The sequence below is a fragment of the Oncorhynchus tshawytscha genome, linkage group LG11 (assembly GCF_018296145.1).
Source record: "Oncorhynchus tshawytscha isolate Ot180627B linkage group LG11, Otsh_v2.0, whole genome shotgun sequence".
NCBI lineage: Eukaryota > Metazoa > Chordata > Actinopteri > Salmoniformes > Salmonidae > Oncorhynchus > Oncorhynchus tshawytscha.
The window spans coordinates 3,470,798-3,498,438 of record NC_056439.1 but is presented as its reverse complement, the minus strand read 5'-3'; the positions used below and the strand labels follow the sequence as shown (position 1 = coordinate 3,498,438).

General features: G+C 41.2%; 1 protein-coding gene and 1 long non-coding RNA gene across 3 annotated transcripts in view; one reads left to right on the top strand and one right to left on the bottom strand.

Annotated features, from left to right (window-relative positions):
• The window catches only part of LOC112262382 (neuronal membrane glycoprotein M6-a), a 97,423-nt gene extending 94,725 nt beyond the window's left edge, over positions 1-2,698 (top strand). For both annotated transcript variants that reach the window (XM_042329697.1, XM_042329696.1), the window contains exon 7: positions 6-2,698. In XM_042329697.1, coding sequence (XP_042185631.1) covers positions 6-158 — 153 coding nt within the window. In that variant the 3' untranslated portion in view covers positions 159-2,698. The remainder of the gene's footprint in view (positions 1-5) is intronic.
• The window catches only part of LOC121847708, a 52,460-nt gene that overhangs the window by 2,424 nt on the left and 22,395 nt on the right, over positions 1-27,641 (bottom strand). The window contains exon 3 of the long non-coding RNA XR_006084516.1: positions 3,463-3,537. This is a non-coding gene — a long non-coding RNA (uncharacterized LOC121847708). The remainder of the gene's footprint in view (positions 1-3,462; positions 3,538-27,641) is intronic.

Genomic DNA, 27,641 nt, shown 5'->3' with positions numbered 1-27,641 from the left:
TACAGGTCCACTACCTAATGGTACTGTCTGCTAACTGGGCCTACGTGAAGGACGCGTGTCGGATGCAGAAGTACGAGGACATCAAGTCCAAGGAGGAGCAGGAGCTCCACGACATCCACTCCACTCGCTCTAAAGAGCGTCTCAATGCCTACACCTAAAGCACACGACCCCCCACCTCCCCCGTCCCATCCCGTCCCCCTATCCTTCCTTCCCTCCCTCCCCAACACACTCACACGTCCATGACACACACGCAGCAGAACACACACAGAAATCACACAAGCTATTCAATGTCTGGTGTTTATGTTCGTAGGGGCACAAGTGTAGGGGGGTTTGTGGTGTCGTGTTGTGGGTGGTTTCGACTTCACTAAGCTTACGGGTGAGACAAGTCGTTCCTATGGTCGTTCCTATGGTCGTTCCTATGGTCGTTCCTATGGTCGTTCCTATGGTCGTTCCTACGGGATACCGGGTGTTTCTCTGACCAACCCTTCTTTCCTGTATTGAGATTTCCTTTCTATTTCTCCTCCTCTTTACTCCTCCCTTTCCTGTCCCGTTTCTTCTTCTCACACCCTACCCTTTCTCCCCTTTCTCCTCTTCTACCTCTTCCCCTCTTCTTTTTCCCTTTGCATTTTGTATATTGGTAGTAGCACATCTTTTTACAATGTGTCATTGCTTTTTACCATGTTGTTCTATATCTCGAGGTCGAGTGCTTCCATTTATTTATGTTTGGTTTTAGGAGGGGTCGGGCTGGGGGCTGTTGAGTTTTTAATCGCTTTTTAATTCACATTTCCGCGTAATTGATATTTATACGTTCCTAAACACTCGTCATCCAACGGAGCTCCAATCATACATAGGTTTTAACATCCATTTTTATTTCAGCATATCCACTTAACAAGACCAAAATGTGACCGAAACTTGTATATCATTTACAGGTAAATTACAGCATAATAAGCTTCCGAAACAGTAAACATCGCCGGTATAAAAACTATGTACAGAATCTTTTTTTCAGAAAATTCTTTATTGTTTGGGAGTGCAAGGGATTCTCAAACAGAACAAAGTTCCTTCAAGAGGCTTTTTACATATTGCTATAACTGTAGCTTGGCCTGTCAGAAACGTATGCTGGCTTTTGTTGAGTAGCCTAGTCATTGAACGTGAAAAACACTGATTGTCTGTCAATAATAATAGTGTTCTGAAGCTGTGAAAAGAAAACAGTTGTTTGAGTGGCAAGTCAGTGGAGTGAGGAAGACGATGATGATGATATGTCGTATAAGGAGGAAGAAGTAGAGGGAATGACATGACGTAGAAATCCATCTGATAGAATGGCCTTTCAGGATGTCGCCGTGGGGGAAACTCTGTAGAAAACCACTCTTTTCATTCATCACAAGGCCATAACTCACATGCAAAATAACATTTTACAGGTTTCATTTTTATATGTTTTAATCTTCAACTTTTTAAATGCAAGTTAACAGAAGAAGAAATACAAGATGTTTTTTTTGTCAGTATTCTGCTCTGTATATATATATCTACGGTATATAAATATATACATAAATGTGAGACACTTCAATTTCAGGTCATTCATGTCATTGGTCAAAGTTTGGTGATATTCTTGTGAACGTCCATTTCAGAGATTCCAGTGAAATAAATATGGTAACAGAATCTAGACGGCAAGTGGATGAACAAGCTTTAGGCCTGAAACGGCCGTATTGCTACACGTGGAAACAGTTGAATATCACATTGAGAGATAACTTAACCGTCTGCAGGGTTGGGTTCAATTCCATTTAGGTCCAGTCAATTCTGGAAATAAACTGAAATTCTTGCAGTATTTACCGAATTGAAAGAAAACTGACCCAAACCCTGACTGTCTGTGAAGCTATACTAAAAAAACATGAAATGTCAATAAAACAATTAAAACCATATTACTCTTGAGTATGGACCAAACTCTGTCTTAACTCTTTCTACTACTCTAGTTTTGCAGTACAGCGTTTCATCATTCCGTTCCTAACTTAAAAGAACAAAAATGTCTTGGTGCACTTATTCAACCATCGTGAGCTCTTTCTTGGTGTTACGTGCGTTTGGATTTGAAGCCTAATCTCTGTACTGTAGTCATGCAACGTTTGGTTATTAACCAATAAAAAAAATTACTTGTATTATCTAGGTAAAAAGAACCGTGAATCTAGCTGTTATTTGTGGCATGGTTATGCATTCAGTGGTAATAGTTTTTAACTGATCCAAAAAGTAAAAATATCCTCTCTCTTTATCATTTTCATTTCTCATTTTTACGCTTGGACTGTCTGAGTCAACTGATTTCTTATATGTGCAGTATTGCAATTCCTGCGCTAACAGTATTATGCTAAGTAAACAAATAGCCTATTAGGTTGTCGTGAATGATTTTGTTCCCCTTCCTCCTTTGGTTGGTAACATTCATTTTTGAAAGCCCTGTCTTAAAAAACAGATACTACTTGTAATGATGTTGCGTATTCACTTCTTCAGCATAAACCTGACAATGCTTTCCGCTTTCTCCTCCCATATTAGTCTTTTGTACTTTCACTAAGAATGCTTTGTAGCAGGCTGTACGATTCTTCATAAGCTGTTCTGTACATACATGTGCCAATGGCTTAAACAGTGGCTTTTTTTTTTTAACTGTAGGAACAAACTTGCTTGCGTTAAATAAAATACACTTGTGTACTTGTTAATAATTAAACCCCCGAGTCCATGTCTTTATTTCTGTATTTATGTCAGAGCTGTATATGTATATACCTGTATAACCACTGGGCACACGTCATTTCAACATCTAGTTTTGATTTACATCACCAACGGGAATTCAATGTGAAATCAACAAAGAAACGTCACCATGTCATTGGATTTAGGTTCAAAGTTGGGTGAAAAAAAGAGTCAATTCCCGTACGTTGATGACTTACGTTGATTTACTTCTTGCGAATCCAATCAGTTTTCCACGTTGATTCAACATTCATCACATACATTTTTTTTTAGTATGTGGAAACAACATCGATTCAACCGGATTTTGCCCAGTGGGTATGTACATGCCTACAAGGATTCCGTTTATACACACCTCTGGTGCTGTGCATGGAAGTCAAATGGATTTACATTATTAGCATATGAACAAAGTGTACCTTGCATTAATGAGGATGATATTATAACTCTTGCAAAGAGCTTTCTGAACCCATTTATGCAATGCAGGTGTGTTTGAAGACTGTCCAAAACACACACATCACCTAAGGCAGTTTCCATCCATCCACACAAATAGAATGGCCTTGCTATACCCGACTATACCAGATAGCTTGGCTTGAAGAAGAGTGCCTGATATCATATCACAAACATTCCCCGGCCCTGGGGAACATTATGCATGCTCTCGCTACACTGGCTAACCTTTACCTGTGGCATTTAAATAGCATATTACATTTGTGGATACAGTGTACCAAATGAAAACGTGTTCTGCAAACTCACCAACCCCGGTGAACTTCTCATCCTGAGCAGATAGACTGAAGCCCTTGAGCCAATCAAAGACAGCCAGAGTCTGACCTTAAGGTAGTGTGAGAAGAGAAACAAGCCTCGATCAGATAAAGACTAGAGCAGCTTAGATGACATTCACCATGTCACAGAAAGGCTAGACCAAGGGTGCGTCTGAAATGGCACCCTATTCCCTATACAGTGCAGTACTTTTTGACTAGGACTCTAGTCAAAAAATAGTGCACTAGGAAATAGGGTGCCATTTTGGGATCATTGCAGTGTATACCAGAGGATCACATCCTTTGAATCAGACATATGTGACATGTAACGTACATGTGTGTGTCTTATCCCCTCATTTACACACATGACTTCAGCACATTTAACAATTTGCCGCTTTGGTGGTGGTGAAGGTATCCCTGTTTAGTAGGTCTTAAAGGGGAGTGAAGGTATCCATGTTTTATAGGTCTTAAAGCGGAGTGAATGTATCCATGTTTAATAGATCTTAAAGGGGAGTGAAGGTATCCATGTTTAGTAGGTCTTAAAGCGGAGTGAATGTATCCATGTTTAACAAGTCTTACAGCGGAAAGAATGTATCCATGTTTAGTAGGTCTTAAAGGGGAGTGAATGTATCCATGTTTAGTAGGTCTTAAAGCGGAGTGAATGTATCCATGTTTAATAGATCTTAAAGGGGAGTGAAGGTATCCATGTTTAGTAGGTCTTAAAGCGGAGTGAATGTATCCATGTTTAACAAGTCTTACAGCGGAAAGAATGTATCCATGTTTAGTAGGTCTTAAAGGGGAGTGAATGTATCCATGTTTAGTAGGTCTTAAAGGGGAGTGAAGGTATCCATGTTTAGTAGGTCTTAAAGCGGAGTGAATGTATCCATGTTTAACAAGTCTTACAGCGGAAAGAATGTATCCATGTTTAGTAGGTCTTAAAGGGGAGTGAAGGTATCCATGTTTAGTAGGTCTTAAAGGGGAGTGAATGTATCCATGTTTCATAGGTCTTAAAGGGGAGTGATGGTATCCATGTTTTATAGGTCTTAAAGCGGAGTGAAGGTATCCATGTTTAGTAGGTCTTAAAGCGGAGTGAATGTATCTGTGTTTAATAGGTCTTAAAGGGGAGTGAAGGTATCCATGTTTTATAGGTCTTAAAGGGGAGTGAATGTATCCATGTTTTATAGGTCTTAAAGCGGAGTGAAGGTATCCATGTTTAGTAGGTCTTAAAGCGGAGTGAATGTATCTGTGTTTATGGTCTTAAAGCGGAGTCCATGTTTTATAGGTCTTAAAGCGGAGTGAATGTATCCATGTTTCATAGGTCTTAAAGGGGAGTGATGGTATCCATGTTTTATAGGTCTTAAAGCGGAGTGAAGGTATCCATGTTTAGTAGGTCTTAAAGCGGAGTGAATGTATCTGTGTTTAATAGGTCTTAAAGGGGAGTGAAGGTATCCATGTTTAGTAGGTCTTAAAGCGGAGTGAATGTATCCATGTTTCATAGGTCTTAAAGGGGAGTGATGGTATCCATGTTTTATAGGTCTTAAAGCAGAGTGAATGTATCCATGTTTAACAAGTCTTACAGCGGAGAGAATGTATCCATGTTTAGTAGGTCTTAAAGGGGAGTGAAGGTATCCATGTTGTATAGGTCTTAAAGGGGAGTGAATGTATCCATGTTTTATAGGTCTTAAAGCGGAGTGAAGGTATCCATGTTTTATAGGTCTTAAAGCGGAGTGAATGTATCTGTGTTTAATAGGTCTTAAAGGGGAGTGAATGTATCTGTGTATAATAGGTATTAAAGGGGAGTGAATGTATCCATGTTTAATAGGTCTTAAAGGGGAGTGAAGGTATCAAGAATGGTCCACCACCCAAAGGACATCCAGCCAACTTCACACAACTGTGTGAAGCATTGGAGTCAACATGGGCCAGCATCCTTGTGGAACACTCTCAACACCTTGTAGAGGCCATGCCCCGACAAAGTGAGGCTGTTCTGAGGGTAACGTTGTGTGGTTGCCAGTTTGAGTCTTGGGTCTGACAGTTTGCTGAATTGAGCTAGCAACTGATATCAAATCCTAGATGCCTGAGTTGTGCTCTTGAGCAGAGCACTTAACCCCCCACAACAACTGTTCTTCTCTCATTGATCGAGACAGGTGTCTGTCATCATGACATGCAGCACTTTGGGGTGGACCCACCTGTCTCAATCAATTAGAGAAGATTTGAAAAAGACAAGATGGCAACATACACATTGTTGAGTTGCTTCATGTAGGGAAACTTTTTAAAAATGTTAATAACGGAGCATTTTCTAAATTCAAACGGACCCCTGCAACTGGACACGGACATTTTAAGATTCCACAATTTTTAAGTTTCCACAAATCGAGGACGAAGATAGCATCGCCAATACCAGCTTAGTTGAACAATTGCTGCCAACGTTTTGTATAGGCAAACATGTAACTCCCAGTATAATGGCTTCCCTCCAAAAAATGTAAATCACATTATCTGGTGTTACAATCTGTAGCTAGCTGGTGAGGAAACGAATATGAACTGGCAGCTGGATACAACCCAGACCAGCCAGGACCATCTACTGAACAATACCTTGGGGAACCAAGGGACGAGATCACAGACTGAAGACTGCAGAGACTCAAGTTAGTTCCCCCAGTGTATAATGTATAACCTTTTATTGTTGCCTTCTTTGGAAACTTGGTTTTCAGTGTTGTCTTATGTTTGTGAGTAAGAATAACAACATCTAGTTGATGCTGACAGTTGTTCTGTAGATGACAGAAAGTGTGTGCAATACTGGTTCTAGCCAGTTGGTGGCAGTGACCAGCCTGTGTAAGACTTCACTTCTCTGAACAATGAAAGCTCATCTCAACTGTCGATGAACAATTGATCTGGGTGGCTCTGGCGAAGCACCAAAAGACACGCCTCCAAACCCACTCCGTCACTACTGACAGTGATGCACTGAAGCCTAACAAAACTATTCAGGAAATAAATGGAAGACTAAGACCTTTATTGCATGAATTGTAAGTGTGAGCTTTCATTGGCCGGTTTTGGAGCAGGAGCTTGTGGGATAAATGGATGTTTTAAGAGATGTGACTGTGAATGGTAATGTGTGTGTGTGTGTGTGTGTGGGGGGGTTCATGTGTGTCTGTGTGTGTTCAGTGCCACTCTTCAGTGCTACTGTTCTCCACCCACCCATCATTAGGGAGACAGCAGGGAATGGAGAAATGGACAGGAAGGCAGGTAGAAGAGCACAGTAGGTGTACCACAGTGTACTGCCCCAATGTATTACTAAATTCACTCTGAGTCAAGGCATACTGGGACTCGATGTGAAAAGTAACACAAAGCTGCCACAGGTCAAACATCCCAAAGGTTCAGCTTCATTCCTGAGCGATTAAGATTAGCACCCAGCCTCAACATGTATACTATTCTGCCCCATGCAGTGCCGCTGACCTCAGTAACAATCCTAACCTGCCCCAGAACTGTGGGTCGGAAGGTAAAAGAGTAGAAAATAGGATGCTTTTCTTCTCCGTCTTCAGTTCCTCCATAGTCGTCGTTTGTGCTGCTGTTGAGTGTAGTAGTGTCCACAGCTGACTGGTTGCATGTACAGGTTAGGCTTTTGACTGCATTACCGTGCTGAGTTTGTTGTGTTTCGACAGGTGTGCCATCTCGTTTCACACTAGAGTGATGAAATTATAGAGAGCGCCATAATGACTGGAGTTTGAGGTCAAAGGGTGGTTTAAGGACATGCATAGTACTGCTATGCTTTTCTCACCCGTGGTGTCTGGCTATGTGTTGGGTCACTTTGAAAGCTAAAGGGAGGATAAAGTGCTTACTGGTGTTCATGTTCAATACACTGGAGAGGGAGGGTGGGCACTTACATTGACATTTGCGGGGGCACAGATCTATGTTCAGACGGAAAGCATCGTCAACATAGCTGAAGTTGTTGCGGCCTCTAGTCTGAGGTGCTGTCACCTACCAAAAACGGGCTGAACTGGCAATCATAACAAAGAAGAACATGTCAAGGAATGTAGAAGACAAAATGTATCCTCAAAGGTCATCAACGGCGACAAGAAGGCTCAGAGACATCAAACCTGAGACAGACATCCCTATGTGTCAATTAACATTTTATAGTGTACAGTACGTGTCACTCTATGCTCTCAATAGCCTCTACCTTTGCCTAAGGGTTCCATTCAAATGCCAGTCAGTGTGACAGAACAGTGTCTCTGCTGAGGGCCAGAAGTGCCTGGTCCCAAAATAGAAAATACTAAGTAGACAAGCCCCCTATATAGTGCACTACTTTGAACCCGGGCCGTCTGGTCAGAAGTAGTGCACTCTACAGGGAATAGAGTGCCATTTCAGATGCAATCTTTGAGTGATGAAAGTTTGTTACTTCGCTCAGGGCCAGAAGTGTCTCCGGTCTGAAAATAGAAGAGCTTACATTCTTCAGGCTCCCTATCAGTCACTGATGATAGGCAGTATTGTATTGCGTTCACTGCTGAGTAAAGACACGACCTTGAGGAAGTGTAGGGAGAGAGAAACAACATTGATTTTGTCACGTGCGCTTGCTTCCAGCAGCCGATGTCGACTTAACACCGGAGCTTAATACAAAGCGTATCCCTATGGTAATGTGTGTCTCGGTGAAGCAGGGGAGCAGCAATATCCAGGCAGAGCAGATATAATCCACTCTGATGATGACTCTGCTGTCAACTCCAATCGACAATTCCCTTCTGTATATGGAGGCATAAACACAAAGGCAACACACATGCTCTTACAGACACCAACACACACACAGACACACGACGCACACACATGATGGTCTGTTATGATAAAAGCATCACACGGGACTGATTCGCATGCCTAATCCCCTTATCTCGCTCCCCGTGTCATGAATTATGCGGAGGTGACTTTATCTCCATAATATCATAAACAGATTCTAAAGCCTCTCTCTACGCCTCTCCTCCACTCCGCTCCCTCGCTGCACTGAGATTCACTTCTCCATTTGGAGTGGATGAGGGGATGATTACATTGGAATAAAGAGGCAGTCGTACACACACACACACACACATACTTGTGTGTGCGTACACATGCAGTAAAACACACACATACACTCACACAGCAGACACACACATGTAGCAAACAGAAAACACACATATACTCTTGACGAACACAAGCAGCCGTGAGAGTTTCCCTTGGCTTCGCTGCCGGGCTCCAGAATTCGAAATGAAACTTGCAGAGTTGCAGGAGAATTCTATAGCTCCCTTCCTTCTATGTGCAGGAGGATAATAGAGACAGTGACAGAGAAGAACCGAGTCTGAGGGAGAGAGTTGATCGCCACTGTAGACACCAAATACTTCCCTCACTGAGACAGTGTGTGTTTGTGTCCCCAATGGCTCCCTTTTTAGTGCACTACATTTGACCAGGGCCCATAAGGATCCTAAAATCACGGGGCTCCCTAAATCTCTTTCGGATCATTACCAATCTCACGAGGTATCAAATGTTATTCGTCACATACCTTGTAAACAACAGGTGTAGACTGTGTTCTTACAGGCCCTTCCCAACAATGCAGAGAGAAGAAAAATAGAGAAATAATAGAATGTGCAGAGGTTGGAGATAATTGAGGTAGATATGTACATATAACTAGGAATAAAGTAACAGATAGTGAACAGTAGCAGCAGCGTATGTGGTGAGCAAAAACAAGTTTGTGCAAAAAGGGTCAATGCAGATAGTCTGGGTAGCTATTTGGAACTTCTTAGGGAGGATGTTCCCTCGGTGGGATCAAATCAGCGGGTAATCAGCACTGATCGTTTTCGATAAAACTCAAACTTTCATTAAAACACAAATGCAAGGTAGTGAATTAAAGCTACACTCTTTGTGAATCTTGCCACCGAGTCAGATTTGTAAAATGGCATGAGAAGCGAATATTGATAGCATGCACCCCCCAATACCAGACCGTCAACAAAACAACAGATTTGACCAGGGCCCATACTCCTATATGTCACATAAACATCACAGGGTCTTTTTCCCGATTAAATCTAAATTGTATACCCAAAATGTGATTTGCATGACCAATCCCACCTTTACACGAGGTATCAAATGTTACCTATAAACTTTTACAAATCACTTCAAATTGCTTTTCTAAACCAACTTTAGGTATTAATAAACGTTAATAGTCTATTAGATTGTTACCTTGTAAACAGCAAGTCTTGATAGACTGTGTTTTCAGGCCCTTCAAAACAATGCAGTGAGCCCAAAGAAAATGTCATGTTTCCAAACCAAGGATAAATAATAGAATTGCGAGGGGTTGGAGGTAAGGGGATATGTACATATATCTAGGAATGGAAAGTGACCAGTTTTTCGATTTGAACACGTTCTGTTATAGCAGCAGAGACTTCAGAGTGTTTTCTATACACACACACTAATCATAGCATAAACTATATTTGGCAAAAGGGTGCTGAAATGTTGAGATAGTCTGGGTAGCTATTTTTAACTATTAAATTAACTATTTAGCCGTTTTATGGCTTGGGAGTAGAAGATGTTGAGGGTACTGTTGGTTCCAGATGTGGTGCATCGGTAATGCTTGCCATGGGTAGCAGAGGGAAAAGTCTATGACTTGGGTGGCTGGAGTCTTGGACAAAATTTAGGGCCTTCCTCTGACACCGCCTGGTATAAAGGTCCTGGATGGCAGGGAGCTCGGCCCCAGTGATGTGCTGGGCCGTATGCATTATCCTCTGTAGCGCGTGGCGGTCGGAATGCCAAGCAGTTGCCATAGCAAGTGGTGATGCAGCCTGTCAAGATGCTCTCATTGGTGCAGCTGTAGAAATGTTTGAGGATCTGAGGGCCCATGCCAAATCTTGTCAGCCTCCTGAGGGGTAAGAGGCATTGTCGTGCTTTCTTCACGACTGTGTTGGTGTGTGTGGACAATGATTAATCCTTAGTGACATGGACACCGAGGAACTCGATGCTTTCGACCCATTCCACTACAGCCCTGTTGATGTGAAAGGGGGAGTGCTCCATTTCTTGCAGTCCGTGATCAGCTCCTTTGTCTTGCTGAAGTTGAGGGAGAGGTTGTTGTCCTGGCAACATACTGCCAGGTCTCTGACCTCCTCCCTGATGGTGGTCATCCTACAGATAACCACCAAAAATTCTGAAATCTCCATCCCTAACTACAACATTTTCAGACAAGATAGAATGGCCAAAGGGGGCGGTGTTGCAATCTACTGTAAAGATAGCCTGCAGAGTTCTGTCCTACTATCCAGGTCTGTACCCAAACAATTTGAACTTCTACTTTTACAAATCCACCTCTCTAAAAGCAAGTCTCTCACCGTTGCCGCCTGCTATAGACCACCCTCTGCCCCAGCTGTGCTCTGGACACTATATGTGAACTGATTGCCCCCCATCTATCTTCAGAGCTCGTGCTGCTAGGCAACCTAAACTGGAACATGCTTAACACCCCAGCCATCCTACAATCTAAGCTTGATGCCCTCAATCTCACACAAATTATCAATGAACCTACCAGGTACCACCCCAAAGACGTAAACACGGGCACCCTCATAGATATCATCCGAACCAACTTGCCCTCTAAATACACCTTTGCTGTTTTCAACCAAGATCTCAGCGATCACTGCCTCATTGCCTGCATCCGTAATGGGTCAGCGGTCAAACGACCTCCACTCATCACTGTCAAACGCTCCCTGAAACACTTCAGCGAGCAGGCCTTTCTAATCGACCTGGCCGGGGGATCCTGGAAGGATCTTGATCTCATCCCGTCAGTAGAGGATACCTGTTGTTTTTTTTTAAATGCCTTCCTCACCATCTTAAATAAACATGCCACATTCAATAAATTTCAAACCAGGAACAGATATAGCCCTTGGTTCTCTCCAGACCTGACTGCCCTTAACCAACACAAAAACATCCTATGGCGTTCTGCATTAGCATCAAACAGCCCCCGTGATATGCAACTTTTCAGGGAAGCTAGAAACCAATATACACAAGCAGTTAGAAAAGCCAAGGCTAGCTTTTTCAAGCAGAAATTTGATTCCTGCAACACAAACTCAAAAAAGTTCTGGGACACTGTAGTCCATGAAGAATAAGAACACCTCCTCCCAGCTGCCCACTGCACTGAGGATAGGAAACACTGTCAACACCGATAAATCCACTATAATTGAGAATTTCAAAAAGCATTTTTCTACGGCTGGCCATGCTTTCCACCTGGCTACCCCTACCCCGGTTAACAGCACTGCACCCCCCCACAGCAACTCGCCCAAGCCTTCCCCATTTCTCCTTCTCCCAAATCCAGTCAGCTGATGTTCTGAAAGAGCTGCAAAATCTGGACCCCTACAAATCAGCCGGGCTAGTCAATCTGGACCCTTTCTTTCTAAAATTATCTGCCGAAATTGTTGCAACCCCTATTACTAGCCTGTTCAACCTCTCTTTCGTGTCGTCTGAGATTCCCAAAGATTGGAAAGCAGCTGCGGTCATCCCCTCTTCAAAGGGGGGGCCACTCTTGACCCAAACTGCTACAGACCTATATCTATCCTACCCTGCCTTTCTAAATCCAAGTCAACAAACAGATTACTGACCATTTCGAATCCCACCATACCTTCTCCGCTATGCAATCTGGTTTCAGAGCTGGTCATGGGTGCACCTCAGCCACGCTCAAGGTCCTAAACGATATCTTGAATGCCATCGATAAGAAACAATACTCTGCAGCCGTATTCATTGACCTGGCCAAGGCTTTCAATAACCACATCCTCATCGGCAGACTCGATAGCCTTGGTTTTGTGGGAGCAAATATAACACATAGACAAATGCATAAGATGTATAAAATAGCTGAACACTAAAAACAGACTACATGAAGGGAAGGTGACACATAGGTGCCAGGATAGTTGGACATACCAAGGCCAGAGGGATATACAAAGGAGGGGGTCAGTCAAATGACTAACTGATGACCAATAGACATAGTTCGCATATTTGTAGGACGTAGAGATGCAGAAGGAATGACAGAGGAGACACATAGTCTGTTGCTCTGAGATAAAGATACACATACAAAGGAACATATTGAGCTAAGTGCAGAGCCAACGCATAGGGCTGTAAAATAGAGGAATGTATAGTATTTTTAGTATAGCTGGACACGCTAGAAACTGAGGAGACACATAGTCTGCTGATCCTAGATAATACACAAACAAAAGAATGCATTTAGCTAAGTGCAGGAACAAAGCAAGGGTCTTGTCATCATTATAATCTGACGGAAAGCAGGTATGGGCGTTATTGAGCTGAACAAGCAGGATGCACGGATTGGAATGTAACTTCATTTGCATGTGGGATGGGCTCATATGCAATATGTGGATAAATACTGGAGCCAGGGCTCTGGAAAAGGTGTGTGTTCCGCGGACCACTCCGGCTTGCGATACCTTTTTATTAAAAGCCTATTGATTTTCACAAAGTTCTTGATTGTGTCATATTTGAACCAATTTTCTACCACATATTTGGCGAGCTTTTCCAGGAGTGTCAGGGGCCGAGGCGTCCTGGCTGACGGCGGGGTCTTTGGACAATCTAGGCAAACAAGGGTGGCCACCTAGCTAAGGTAAGCAAAGTACTTACAACAGTGAAATGTTTGCGTAGATCGCTTCAGAGATCCTGCCTCAGCAAGAGGAACGTCAAGTAGGTCTCTCTCTCAAATTTCCTAAAAACTATAGAAACTAAATAACTTTTTGAAATTCAATGAATTTGCATGTGTGTGTACGCTTGGGAATTGTATAGCAAATACGAATGTGCATGCATGTTAGTGAGTAAGTAGGCGGGGGCTGTGAACTTCGCTGGTGTCGGGTTTGTTATTCGGCATGTTGGGGACTGAATGGGTAGGCTACTTTATTGATAAGGATAGGGAAATATTCGGGCTACCGCTCTGATGAAAGAGGGTCTATAAGGTTTGAATAAAATAAGTAGTTATAGAAATCCTGCGATACCGCTTCAAAATATTTAGCTGAAGGTCTGAATGGGTAGGCTACTTTATTGATAAGTAGATAGGGAAATATTTAGCTGAAGGACTGAATGGGTAGGCTACTTTATTGAAAGAAATATTCACGGTCTGAAACGGACTGATATTTAGAAACAGGAAGAACGCTGGCCTGATTGTGCGACGTTCAACTGCAAAAAGAAATCCTATAATCTAGACTTATGTTGAGGAAGTGAATTAAGTCAATAAAGAAATTATAGGTCGTTTTTAGGTAAAACGAAGGGTATGCGTGAAAAATCCTATAGGATAATACCAGCTTATGTAGAGGAAGAGAATTAAGTTAGGTAAGAAATATGTATGTATGTGAAACGAATGTGAATAAAGAAATTGAATAAATGAAAATAAACAAATGAATGACAATTCTTTGTGATGAATGAGCAGATTAGAAAGAAGAGGAAGAACAGGCTGTGTGTCTGTGACCAACTGGGAATGCGCAGGCCTCTCTAACAGTTAACAGTGTAATTTGAGAAAGAGAGCGCATTTAACTCTCACTGGGAAGAGGAACGAAATCGATAAATAGTGGGCAAGATAAGTTATACATAAGGATAAAACATTGACTGGATAATGAGTTAAAAGACCATTGTAAAAATTACAATAGGTGTTAAAAAGAGGTATTAAACAAGGCATGGATAGTATATAACGGATGCGAAGTAGCAAGAAATAACTTAAAAATATACAGATAAACTAAAATATACTGGTTAAAATAAATCTAGGCGGTCTAGAATAAAGTGAGAAAACTGCATGAAAATAGAAGTCCAGAACACATATTAAAAATATCACGAGCCCTGTAAACGAAATAGGAGGCTGCAATTTAAAAATAGCCTCAGTAATTAAACAGTAAAATAGGCTAAGAGAGAATATAGCAAGCGGATAAATAAAGAGATAAGAAAGTGCAGACATTATAAATGAGCTGAATTAGAAGGAAAATTAAATGAAATAGGATTTAATACACTGAATAAAGTTAAAGTAATAGTATAAGCAAAGATAAAAACACAGTGATATTTGAGGTGCTGTACTAGAATAAGACATTAAGGCTTCTGTAGAATTCAGTAATACAGTTGTAGACATTATAGAATAGGTTTTAATAGGAGGTATTAAGTGATGTGACTAATAAATTATTATTTGAGAAAGTAGGGTAGATCGACCTTGGAAAATAGTAAATAAAGTGTACAATGCGATGGGAGTGTTTAGGGAAAATAAATAGTGGCATGGAAACAAACGGACTGTTTCTCCCTGGAATATAGAGATAGCGAAATGTAATAAAGCCATAGAGACGCTGAAAGACGTGCACGTTAATTCTACCAATTCAATTTGAATATGAAGGAGCAAACCGTATAATGTAGGGCAACATTACCCGGTAAACAGGATAAATAAAATAATGAATTGGAACAATCACATAAAACCATAACAAGAAGCTTAACTTACCAGCGTTTTAATGTTAATTAACATTCTATCATCAGAAATACATTACGATGGGGGAAGCGTAAGAAGTTGTAGATCAGGGCTAACTAGTGTGGGGGAAAATGAGTGTAAGAACTTAGTGCGGTAGCAGAGAATGCTGCTATACAGGAATTTACACCCTTATCAAAAGAGCAACAGCTAATCGTTCTAAGGTTAGTACGAATGGCACCAAGCGATGTGATGAAATACGTACTAGATCACGTTTTACCTAACTTCTAGGAAGGTACCGATGTAATTTACAAAATAGCCCCACTTGGGAGTTGTTTTGCATTAAAATGGCGGTTTATTAGCGTCAAAATATGGAAAATAAACGTATATGAAAAATTACAAACGTGGTAAAAATAGTTAGAAGAAAAGCAAATTGTAGTGTATGGGTGTTTTCAATTTCTAAGGGTAGGATACAGATGGCCGAGCAGGGAGGAATTGTGCGTTCTGTGCATGGCTGGAGCTTCTGTCGCATGCTCGGGAAAAGTGAGGGGATTTTAGTATGTGGGGTACTGTTGGCTTGCTGATTTAGAGGGTGGCATGGTGAATGTTAATGAAATGTACATTTATTTTCCAGGAAAAAAAGGGTTACATTTTCTCTGGTCAAAATGTCATTGGAGACTGTGGTACTGAGGAAAGCAGTTAGAGATATTCGGTCACTTTAAAAGTCTTAGTATCAGGTTAAGGCTATAACTGGAGTTCCGGATTGGTGAGGCCAGCTCATGTGTATTCTTGGCCTATATGCGATAGTGGGTTTCCTTTGGAAGGGTTTTTTCAGTTCAGTTTCAAATTGGGTATGCAGAAGGATGGAAATGTTTTTGAAAATGTATTTAAGCTGTTTCTAAAGAAAAAAGAGTGAAAACATTATAATGGTGTCAAATCCCCTGAACCCTAAGAATTTCCCGTGAAGACTGATCAACTTCACTAGAAATTGTTGGAACAGGTGGGATTTAATTATAAAATGATTGAGAAACACCAGTCTCTATTCAAAATGTACCATCACTTTGAAATTCCATTATTTCCTTGGGAAAAAGATGAAGAGTTGTAATCTTGAATTGACTAGTTATTCAAATAGGTTTATTTTTATTTAACATGGGGTTATAGGAGAAAATATCAGTTCCCTGGGGTTATGGTCTTTGGGTAAATACAAAATGTGCTTTGTTCATTCTACATATAAAATGGAAATATATGTAAACAAGGGATAACAGTTACTCCAAATAGGTTATTGGAGTGGGAGTTTCTGCAAGGGTTATGATGATAACTACATAATCTGTAACTCATCTGAGAGATCGCCAGTAGAATAAGGGAGTTATCATGGAAATGTAATGTCAGAATGCATTAATGCTTGGGAGAGACTATCACCACAACAAGTGTGTGTGAAACTCAAACCCACCCTACTGGCTGAATAGTGTGGGACAACTGTGTCTGATGACCTGTGAACTGTATCTGGAATGATATGTGTCTGGGAGAAAGGGGATTGGGATAATGACCTTATAGTACCAGGCCACTCATGACAGAAAAACAGAGGCAAAAGGGCGCATGATAAAATAGATATTACTGGTACTAAAAGTTTTTAGTATAATGTTAATTATTAAAGGGATGATGTATTAAATTGAGTAGGTCAAATTTGAGTCAAAGTAAACACTAAGGACTGTTATCCTGAATATTGGATTGGACAATTTATAAACAACATTTAGTTATGTTTTGAATATAGGACTGTTTAAATTTACTAGGCCTAGGAAAACTCTGGAAACTAATCCTGAGACAGGTTGATTGACAGAACTTGCAGAATATTAGATTATTTTATTTAACAATATCATTGTAATTGGAGTGATACATTGGAATGACATAAGTAATTGAATAAAAAGTATAGTCTGTTGTGTGATAACACCCAAGGATGAAGAAGACATTACAAATAGTGGTAATTTATTGCAAATATGCAGTTATTATAATTTACTTTACTATTTTTCTTGTTTGGTCAATTTATTTTTGTTTTGAGGAAAATAAGAGTGTATATTTTTTCTGAGGGGAGACTGATATAAATTGACTAAAAATGATTTGAGAATATTTAAGTATGTATCAAACTAGGGAAGGAAATTAGGAGTAGTGACTTATGTGTTATGGGTTAGAAAAACTGTAACTACATTGGGGGCTCATATGAAGGTTATGGTAACAAGGGGGGGTGTTATTTCTAGAAACAATGTATATTAATAGACAAAATAATTCACAGAAAAGGAAGGACAGTTGGTCTTGTAAAAATATAGGGATATAAAATATAGGGACAATTCTAAAAGTAAATAGAATATTACACATACCTAGATTATGGTAAAAGTAATAAGTAGTGGCATTCTGAAGAAGCTTAGGACTTAGTTTTGTTAGGATTGGATATTCTTTCAACTGGAAGACATTTGACTGATTACATGTTATTCTTACAGCAGTTGCTGTAGGGACCATAATTTGGCTATCATTATGAATATTTTAGTGGCAAGAGGCCAGGTATTTGAGACAGAATGTTTACATAACAGAATGTTTACATAGGGCTGTTATTTAAAAATTAAGATTTAGTGATCTTGCTATAAGAAGAAAGTCTATTGTCAGGAAATAACCCATGTGTTAGTGTGAATGTCCCCAGGAAAAAAACAGCACATAAGAGGCCAGATGGAAGGGCATGGGCTGAATTCTGGAGACTGAGTGTACGTCAAGATACACCAGGCTGGGGATATACTTCTTACAGCACCTGCAGTGGTAAAGATCATCATGTCTCTCTTTGATGGGTGCATAAGTTTCACAAGAACTAAAGTCCAGCTGAATAATGGGTGAGCTTGAAAACACCATGACAGAGGACGTGAAACAAAACAAAAGAGAGAGAGATAGAGAGAGACTAGATTCCACTGTAGACATACTGGGTTGAGTTTGGGGGTTATTTGTTTTATTTGATAATGTATCATGTGAATAAGGATAGATGTTAGGGTAGTTGTACTCTAAACCACATGTTGAAGGCTCGATGTGGAAGCCCATTCAGTGTTGAATTACTTCAAGAAGAAATAATGTTGATTAAGGTTATGCACATGCTTATCAGTTGAAATAGAGCAAATGGGGAACTAAGTAAAAAATGACATGATTTGGGAACACCTCTCAGAACCTGCGGCTGAAAGGGGAAGACTGGATAAAAGCACGAGGAAGCTAATTAGGGCTTCCATTTTTGTGGAGTCCAGCAGAAAAGTATCCTGGTGGCATAGAGTCAGGTGAAGAGAGAGTGGGAATTGTCATGGTCTTAGATTTCAGTATTTATGAATACAGTCATGCATAACACATAACATTGTCAATACTGTTATGTTTTGTCTTTTGTTTTCCAAGTCTTGTGTTTAGGAAACCAGATGGAGAAGGGTTCGCCAGCTTCAGCTGGAATGTCAGTTTGTGTGATGAGTGATGGAAGTAAGAGAATGTATGGTGTAGTCATAGAACAGAGGCCATAAGTCTCTAAGTCTGAATGCCCCATAGGAAGAAGGCAGAAATCTGAACCAGGACGAGAGGTTCCACATCTGATGATCCAAGTGGACCAGAAGGATCTCTCCCAGTGATAACAGGGGATCGAGTCTATGTTCGAGTGTTCCGAAGGAAGTGGGATCAGCCGAGGAGAGAAGGACCCTACGAGGTGGCAACAGCCACAAACATGGCCGTCCAAGTGAAAGGAAGCAAGACGTGGTATCATCTAAACCACTGCACCCGAGTCCCGATAGAGAGAAGGATACAATCATACAGAGATGAGGACACAGAGGATGCTGATTCACCAGGTGGGAGCCCGGAGGGAGCAGGAGCAGCGGAAACGATCAAAGCGCCAGAGAGGAATCAAGAAAATGGCAGACCAGATACAAGCCAAGATACGACAAGTGCGCCAACTAACGCACTCAGAAGAAGCACCAGGGGAAAAGAGCCTGAAAAGAAAAGAGACAAACAACCAAAGTTTCCTCCAGTACGGCCAGAAAGCCCAGAAGTGGGGGGGGGGTAACATGTCTACTACTCCTGATGATATACCTGTTGGGGCAGACCTTGTTGACGGAAGCCCTCTACAGTGGGACCCTGAGGTATCGCCTAAAGAATGGGAACATCTCTTCCCTGAAATGGACGCCTTCCCAGATGGAAGCCCAGTTCGGCCTGAGGAGGGAACAACAAGTGAAGAAAGCGGAGGAGAAGCCTTACCAAGAGCAGAAGGAGAAATCTTGCAAGATGAAAGAAATGGGGATTTCCCCACAATTGACTTTTCAGCCCTTACCTGGTGTCCATAATGAACAATTGAAATGAGGACCACAAAAGAACAGTGACAATGGTAGAGTGAGAACAACTAAGGACAATATGGAAATGATGCACACACTCACGATCAAGATAAATGATAAAAACAGGAAGAGAAGAGAGGAACCTGTTGAACAAGATGAAAAGACAGGATATTTTTTTGACAGGTTTAAGTTTCATGTTCCGCCACAAATTCTAACAGAACCATGGGAACAAAGGACAGGCTCTGTATGGAAGAAGAAACCTGTACCGGAGGAGCCACTCTGTGGATGGATGCATCATATAACAAAGGGAGAAGCTGTTTGGGACCCCAAAGGATGTGACCTGACATGAATCAAATGTGTGGAAGAGTGGGTGCTCACCATGAATCAGATTGAACCAGTTGAAGGTGACATAACGAGAACAAAATTGACTGAAGGGAGTAGTTCCTCAGTCATTCAGAATTGGTCTTATGCCAATACCTAAACAGGAAGAGCCTGTGGTAGCTAGAAAGCATCAGAACCAGGAGGGTTCTTTACTGACATTTGGATTTTTTTTTACAAACTCTAATGACCCACCTCAAGACAAGAACATTGCAAAGATGATTGACATAGACATATCAGAATCTGAACCATTCAAGGATACCACACGAGAAGAAGTAGTGAAGAATGAGTGGTGGAAATGGGCGGAGTATACGGCAAACAAACACAGAATGGACAATTGTATATTGTGTAGTAAATCACCTTTGTCGGATCTCATAATAGTCCCTGAACCAGCATCATTTAAAAACTGTGCAACTTGGAAAAATTTTCATTGTACCAAGACAAAGTATTCTATTCCCTTGTGTGATATAGAATGTATGATTGCTCAGGGGAGCACTAGAGGCAGAACTGTGTTGAACAACACTGGGTTGGGTGACAAGGATTGTGCTGTCTATAACGTTTGAACTGAATTAAATGGACCTTTGTTAGATGGAAACACTGTGATTAAAGGTAAATATGAATGTTTTTACAGCCACAACACCGAAGGGATTAATGTAGGAAACACCACTGTAGAATGTGATACTATTTGGGTACTAGAGACTGCAGGGGTTAGTAGAAATAGAAATAAAGGGTTGATAACGAATAGAAAAGGGTTGTGTGGTAAAATAACTCAGGTTGCGCCATCTCTTATTATGCTAAAATATCAAGACAGAGGTATTGAGGATAGTTTCTGGATGTGTGGTAAAAACAAACTGTTGAATGTACTGCCAGATGGATGGATTGTTTTTTTGTGCCTTAATTAGAGCAATTCAACAGGTTAAGTCACCCCATGATGACTATGATAACTCTAGAGTTAAGAGGGAGTGAGAAAAATCCTGAGGTATACCTTGATGTAATTGGACAGCCTAGAGGAGTACCTTGGGAGTTCAAGGCAAGAGATGAAGTTAAATCTGGATTTGAATCTATATTTTTGTGGATAACACCAAATAAGAACAGAGTGGATTAATTATATATACTATAACCAACAGAGATTCATTAACTATACTGACTTGGCTCTAACGGCGTTGGGGGAACAGGTACGGGCTACCAGTAAAATGTCTTGGCAAAATAGACAGGCTCTCAATTGGCTTTTGGCAGAGAAGGGTGGAGTTTGTGTTATGTTCGGGGATGATTGTTGCACCTTTATTCCCAATAACACTGCGCCTAATGGATCCCTTGCAATCGCTATGGCTAAACTTAAAGGTTTACGAGTAGAGGTTAAGGCAAATGCTGGGGTTGACTCTCATGTTTGGGATTGGTTGGACTTAGCATTGGGGAAATGGGGAGCTATGTTTGTTAGGATGGCCATTATGCTGGGCGGGGGGTTATTGGCTCTGGGTATTGTATTTTGTTGTGTTTTACCCTGGGTGAAATCACTTGTGATCCAGACAACGGTTAAGCAGATGCTTGTAAGTAGAGCTGACCCTCCGGTGATAGTTAATCCTGTGCCGGGTAGCCCAGGCCATTATACTGATGAAAATGGACAGTTATGCAATGCGGTTGGTGGACCCCTTGACTGCCCCTTAGGTAATCCAAACTGCCTGTATGGAGTGGTCCCTGGAGGTGGGTACGCTTGCCATGGTTTTCATAAGGATGGTTTACCTGTATATGCTGTCATTCCAAATTCATAAGAAAGTCAACTGATACATATCCACAAAAAGGGTCATTTCCGTAGTAAGTACAAGAGGTGCTATGTAAGGTCTACTTTTGCTCATGGCCTTGTGTTTTTGTATGTTTTGTGTTTTGTTAAATGTTTTTGATAGGTATATCAATGAATATATCTGGTTTCTTTTAATTAAAAGTTAGTTTTGCCTTCTAAAATGCTAGGTTATATTTAAAAACATGTAGGTAACAGTGGGATATCCCGGTTACAAGGGTCTATGGACCATGTCCTTAATCTTCTAACAGAGATTGGTATCACTTTTTGTTGGAGAGGTGTCCGAAAGGGAGGATTGTGTTGAAATGCTTACAGTTAGAATGATGTTGTGTTACTTTTATTTGCAACTGCGTGTAGGCCTAGTGTTTTCTCATATTCAATTTGTTATTATACTCATTGCTTTATTATATTTTTTCTTTTTCACATAAACTGAGATAACCTCAGGCAAGGCTATGTACTTACACGCTCATGCTTCAACAAAATGTAATGTATTATTTTTATTGTTTCTATACTTAACTAGATCTTTTACTCTTATGAAATACTAGAGATGTTTGGTCTAGTTGGGTTTTCTTCAATGTTTCTAATTGGATCTTTTACTCCTGTTTGGTATTAATAATTTGGAGATGTTTGGTCCAGTTGGTTTATATATTTTACTCTGTTTTTATGTTTTATTGTCTATCACAGGTATTCTCATTCACCATCCCAGGGTTATATTTGTATTATTATGGGGCTAATTAGCCCCAGAGGGGGGATTTGTGGGAGCAAATATAACACATAGACAAATGCATAAGATGTATAAAATAGCTGAACACTAAAAACAGACTACATGAAGGGAAGGTGACACATAGGTGCCAGGATAGCTGGACATACCAAGGCCAGAGGGATATACAAAGGAGGGGGTCAGTCAAATGACTAACTGATGACCAATAGACATAGTTTGCATATTTTTAGGACGTAGAGATGCAGAAGGAATGACAGAGGAGACACATAGTCTGTTGCTCTGAGATAAAGATACACATACAAAGGAACATATTGAGCTAAGTGCAGAGCCAAAGCATAGGGCTGTAAAATAGAGGAATGTATAGTATTTTTAGTATAGCTGGACACGCTAGAAACTGAGGTTGACACGTAGTCTGCTGATCCTAGATAATACACAAACAAAAGAATGCATTTAGCTAAGTGCAGGAACAAAGCAAGGGTCTTGTCATCATTATAATCTGACGGAAAGCAGGTATGGGCATTATTGAGCTGAACAAGCAGGATGCACGGATTGGAATGTAACTTCATTTGCATGTGGGATGGGCTCATATGCAATATGTGGATAAATACTGGAGCCAGGGCTCTGGAAAAGGTGTGTGTTCCACGGACCACTCCGGCTTGCGATACCTTTTTATTAAAAGCCTATTGATTTTCACAAAGTTCTTGATTGTGTCATATTTGAACCAATTTTCTACCACATATTCACAAACGATTGCCTCGCCTGGTTCACCAACTACTTCTCTGATAGAGTTCAGTGTGTCAAATCGAAGGGCCTCTGGCAGTCTCTATGGGGATGCCACAGGGTTCAATTCTTGGACCGACTCTTCTCTGTATACAGTGGGGCAAAAAAGTATTTAGTCAGCCACCAATTGTGCAACTTCTCCCACTTAAAAAAATGAGAGAAGCCTGTAATTTTCATCATAGGTACACTTCAACTATGACAGACAAAATGAGAAAAATACATCCAGAAAATCACATTGTAGGATTTTAAATGAATTTATTTGCAAATTATGGTCACCCCCAAAAACAATTCTTCCTTTGCTCACCTCTCCTTCCAGTTCTCTGCTGCCAATGACTGGAACGAACTACAAAAATCTCTGAAACTGGAAACACTTATCTCCCTCACTAGCTTTAAGCACCAGCTGTCAGAGCAGCTCACAGATTACCTGCACCTATACATAGCCCATCTATAAATAGCCCAAACAACTACCTCTCCCCCTACTGTATGTATGTATTTATTTATTTATTTTGCTCCTTTGCACCCCATTATTTCTATCTCTACTTTGCACATTCTTCCACTGCAAATCTACCATTCCAGTGTTTTACTTGTTATATTGTATTTACTTTGCCACCATGGCCTTTTTTTGCCTTTACCTCCCTTATCTCACCTCATTTGCTCACATTGTATATAGACTTATTTTTCTACTGTATTATTGACTGTATGTTTGTTTTACTCCATGTGAACTCTGTGTTGTTGTGTGTCGAACTGCTTTGCTTTATCTTGGCCAGGTCACAATTGTAAACGAGAACTTGTTCTCAACTTGCCTACCTGGTTAAATAAAGGTGAAATAAAAAATGTAAAAATCTGTGATCACTGTTGTGTCGTCAGAGTCGTGCAAGGCCACGCAGTCATGGGTGTACAGGAGGGGACTAAGCACGCACCCCTGACGGGCCCCCATGTTGAGGGTCAGCATGGCATGTGTTTTTGCCTTCCCTTACCACCTGGGGTCGGCCCATCAGGATGTCCAGGATACAGTTGCAGAGGGAGGTTCAGTCCCAGGATCCTTAGCTTTGTGATGAGCTTGGAGGGCACTATGGTGTTGAATACTGAGCTGTAGTCAATGAACAATATTCTCTCATAGGTGTTCCTCTTGTCCAGGTGGGAAAGGGCAGTGCAATAGAGATTGTGTCATCTGTGGATCTGTTGGGGCGGTATGTGAATTGGAGTTGTTCCAGTGTTGCTGGGTGATGGTGTGAATCATGACCAGCCTTTCAAAGCATTTCATTGCTACAGATGTGAGTGCTAGGGAGTAATATTTATTTAGACGGGTTACTTTGACGTTCTTTGACATTCTTGGGCACATTACTGACTGGGTCAGGGAGAGGTTGAAAATGTTGGTTAAGCCACTTGCCAGCTGGTCAGTACATGTCCTGGTAATCCGTCTGGCCCTGCGGCCTTGAGAATGTTAACATGTTTAAAGGTCTTACTCAAATCGGCTACGGAGAGCTTTATCACATAGTCTTCTGGAACAGCTGGTGCTCTCATGCATGATTCAGTTTGTTTGCTTCAAAGTGAGAATAGAATGCATTTAGCTCACCTAGTAGGGTCGTGTCACTGGGCAGCTCGCAGCTGGGTTTCCCTTTGTAATTCGTGATAGTTTGCCAGAGCATCATAGCACCAGTAGGTGCAAAAACTCGACTTACCCAGTTGCGGCCCACTTTTTGGAAAACACCACTCGATTTCGGCTCTACGTTATATTAGCATCGAACATGTCACCCTCCCTAGGAGAGGGTGTGACCTCGACAATTTATTGTTAAAACGAGAGGCTGCCTTGATCTTTAATTTAAAGACCCTTGCTCCCTTCGGTCTCAACGTAGACTTTGATCTGAAGCCATTCTTGTGATTATTGTGATTTTGCTATTGTAAATGTTTGTAGGCTTATGTAGCCAAATTGTATCTGTGATCGTATGCTATCCATTTATGTTTTTGTATGCTATTTTAATACATGATAATTAACCAATGATATCAGGCCACAACTGGCCATGATTACAGACACCTGTGTGTGTCTTTTGACACTATATAAATGAGTCATCCTGCAGTGTTTGTCATTACACCCTGATGAAGACAGCTTGTCTGTCGAAACGTTGGACATTAATATTTTTTCATCTGAGCTCCTAGAGTGTGCGGCTCTCCTTTATTTTTAAAGTTTGCTAGCCCTGCTACATCCGACGAGCTTCAGAGCTGCTGCAGTAGGATTCGATCTTAGTCCTGTGTTGTTGGTTTGATGGTTCGTCGGAAAGCATAGGGGGATTTCTTATAAGCACCCGGATTAGTATCCAACTCCTTAAATGCGGCAGCTCTAGCCTTTATCTCAGCATGGATGTTGCCTGTAATCCATGGCTTCTGGATGGGATATGTACATATCGTCACTGTGAGGATGACGTCATCGATGCACTTATTAATGAAGCTGGTGACTGATGTGGTAAACTCCTCAATGCCATCGGTTGAATCCCTGTGCCAGTCTGTGCTAGCGAACCTGTAGCTTAGTTGCCACTTCATCGGACCACTTCCATGTTGAGTGTCACTGGTACTTCCTGTTTTGACTTTTTGCTTGTAAGTAGGATTCAAGTGGATATACTTATGGTCAGATTTGCCAAATGGAGGGCAAGGGTGAGTAAAGGTGATGTATAGCTTTTTCAGCTGTAGTTATTAGACTAAGATTTCAGTTTCCCTGTGTTAAAATCACTGGTCACTAGGAGTGCCGCCTCTGGATGAGCATTGTCTTGTCCAGTCTTCGTGCCAGCATTGGTTTGTGGTGGTAAATAGACCACCACAAACCATGAAAAATGAAAAATATAGATTAAAACTCTCTTGGTAAATAGTATGGTCTAAAGCTTATCATGAGGTGTTCTAACTCAGGCGAGCAGCTGTAGATTAACAAAGAAACACTCAACTCCCCCCCTGAACTTACCCATCTCTGCCATTCTGTCCTGCCGATGCATAGAAAATCTAGCAAGATGTATATTATGTCCTTGTTCAGCCACGACTCCAAGTAACATAGGATACGTTACAGTTCTTCAGGTCCCAAACAGAGCTTGTCCAGTTTGTTCTCCAGTGATTGTACATTTGCAAATAGAACGGAGGGTATAAGCCGTTTATGGACTCGTCAGGGTGCCAGCACGTTGGCCTCTCTTAAGCCACCATTTTCTTTTCCAACTCTCAGGTCTTAGGGCATGGTCCGGGGTGAGCAGTATGTCCTGTGCCTCCAACTTGATGAAGTAGAAATGTTCATCAAAAACCAGGTTAGTTATCACTCTTTTAAGTAGTAGAAAGATGGCGGGTAAATTATGTAATAGAAAATATCTAAAAAAAAAAACACAAATTCTGAATTGGCTATCCAGTGAAGGTATGACCCCAAACACCCAGAAAAGGCTACTCTCCTTGATGTTATCCTCACAAATAATCCCGATAGGCATTAGTCTGGTGTTTTCTGTAATGACCTTAAACAGTGATCACTGTTTAAAGGCCTGTGTTTGTAATGTTCAGTTAAACAACCTGTCCTTATTCATTATAGATGCTTGCTGAAAACTTTTAATGAGCAAACCTTCCTTCATGACCTGCAAATAGTCTGGGTAGCCATTTGATTAGCTGTTCAGGAGTCTTATGGATTGGGGGTAGAAGCTCTTAAGAAGCCTTTTGGACCTAGACTAATCACCACTTCATTAAGTCAAGAATCCTATTTGACTTAGCCATGCCTCCTTGCCCGTCCAACACTTCTTCATCTCCCAGCCCTTCTAATTCGACTAGCCCTGATGCTCCTCCCTCTTTTTTTCCCTGCCATCCTACACAGCTTCTCCCTGCAGTCTGAGGTGCTAAAGGAGCTCCTTAAGCTTGACCCCCAAAAAAACATCGGGGTCAGATGGTTTAGATCCTTTCTTCTGTATGGTTGAAGCCCTTATCATCGCCGAGCCTCTCTCTCACCTTTTTAACCTGTCTATCCTCTCTGGGGAGGTTCCCAGTGCTTGGAAGGCAGCCACGGTGCGTCGTTTATTTAAAGGGGGAGATCAAGCTAATGCTATCTGTTATAGGCCAATTTCTATCTTGCCCTGCTTATCAAAAGTGTTGGGAAAACTTGTCAATAATCAACTGACTGGCATTCTTGATGTCTATAGTATTCTCTCTGCTACACAATCTGATTTCTGCTTTGGTTATGGATGTATCACTACAACCTTAAAGGTCCTAAATTATGTCACCTCTGCCATTGACTCTAAGCAGTGTTGTGCTGTTATTTTTATTGCCTTGGCCAGAGCTTTATATACGGGTAGACCATTCCATTCTTGTGGGTCGGCTAAGGACTATTGGTGTCTGAGGGTCTTTGGTCTGGTTTGCTAACTACCTCTCTCAAAGAGTGCAATGTGTAAAGTCAGAACGTCTGCTGTCTCAGCCACTGCCTGTTACCAAGGAAGTACCCCAAGGCTCAATCCTAGGCCCCACGCTCTACTCAATTTACATCAACAACAAAGTTCAGGCTTTAGGAATCACTCTCATCCACTTATATGCAGATGATACAGTCATACTTGTGTGTTGAACGCTCTACAACAAAGCTTTTTTAATGCCCAGCAAGCATTCTGTGCCCTCAACCTTGTTCTGAACACATCCAAAACAAAGGTCATGTGATTCTGTGTGATGACTACCTCTGAGGGTTTAGAGCTTGAGTTAGTCTCCTCATACAAGTACTTGGGAGTAGGCAAGCTGCAGGCAAAGGTTAAATCTAGACTTGGTTTCCTCTATCGGT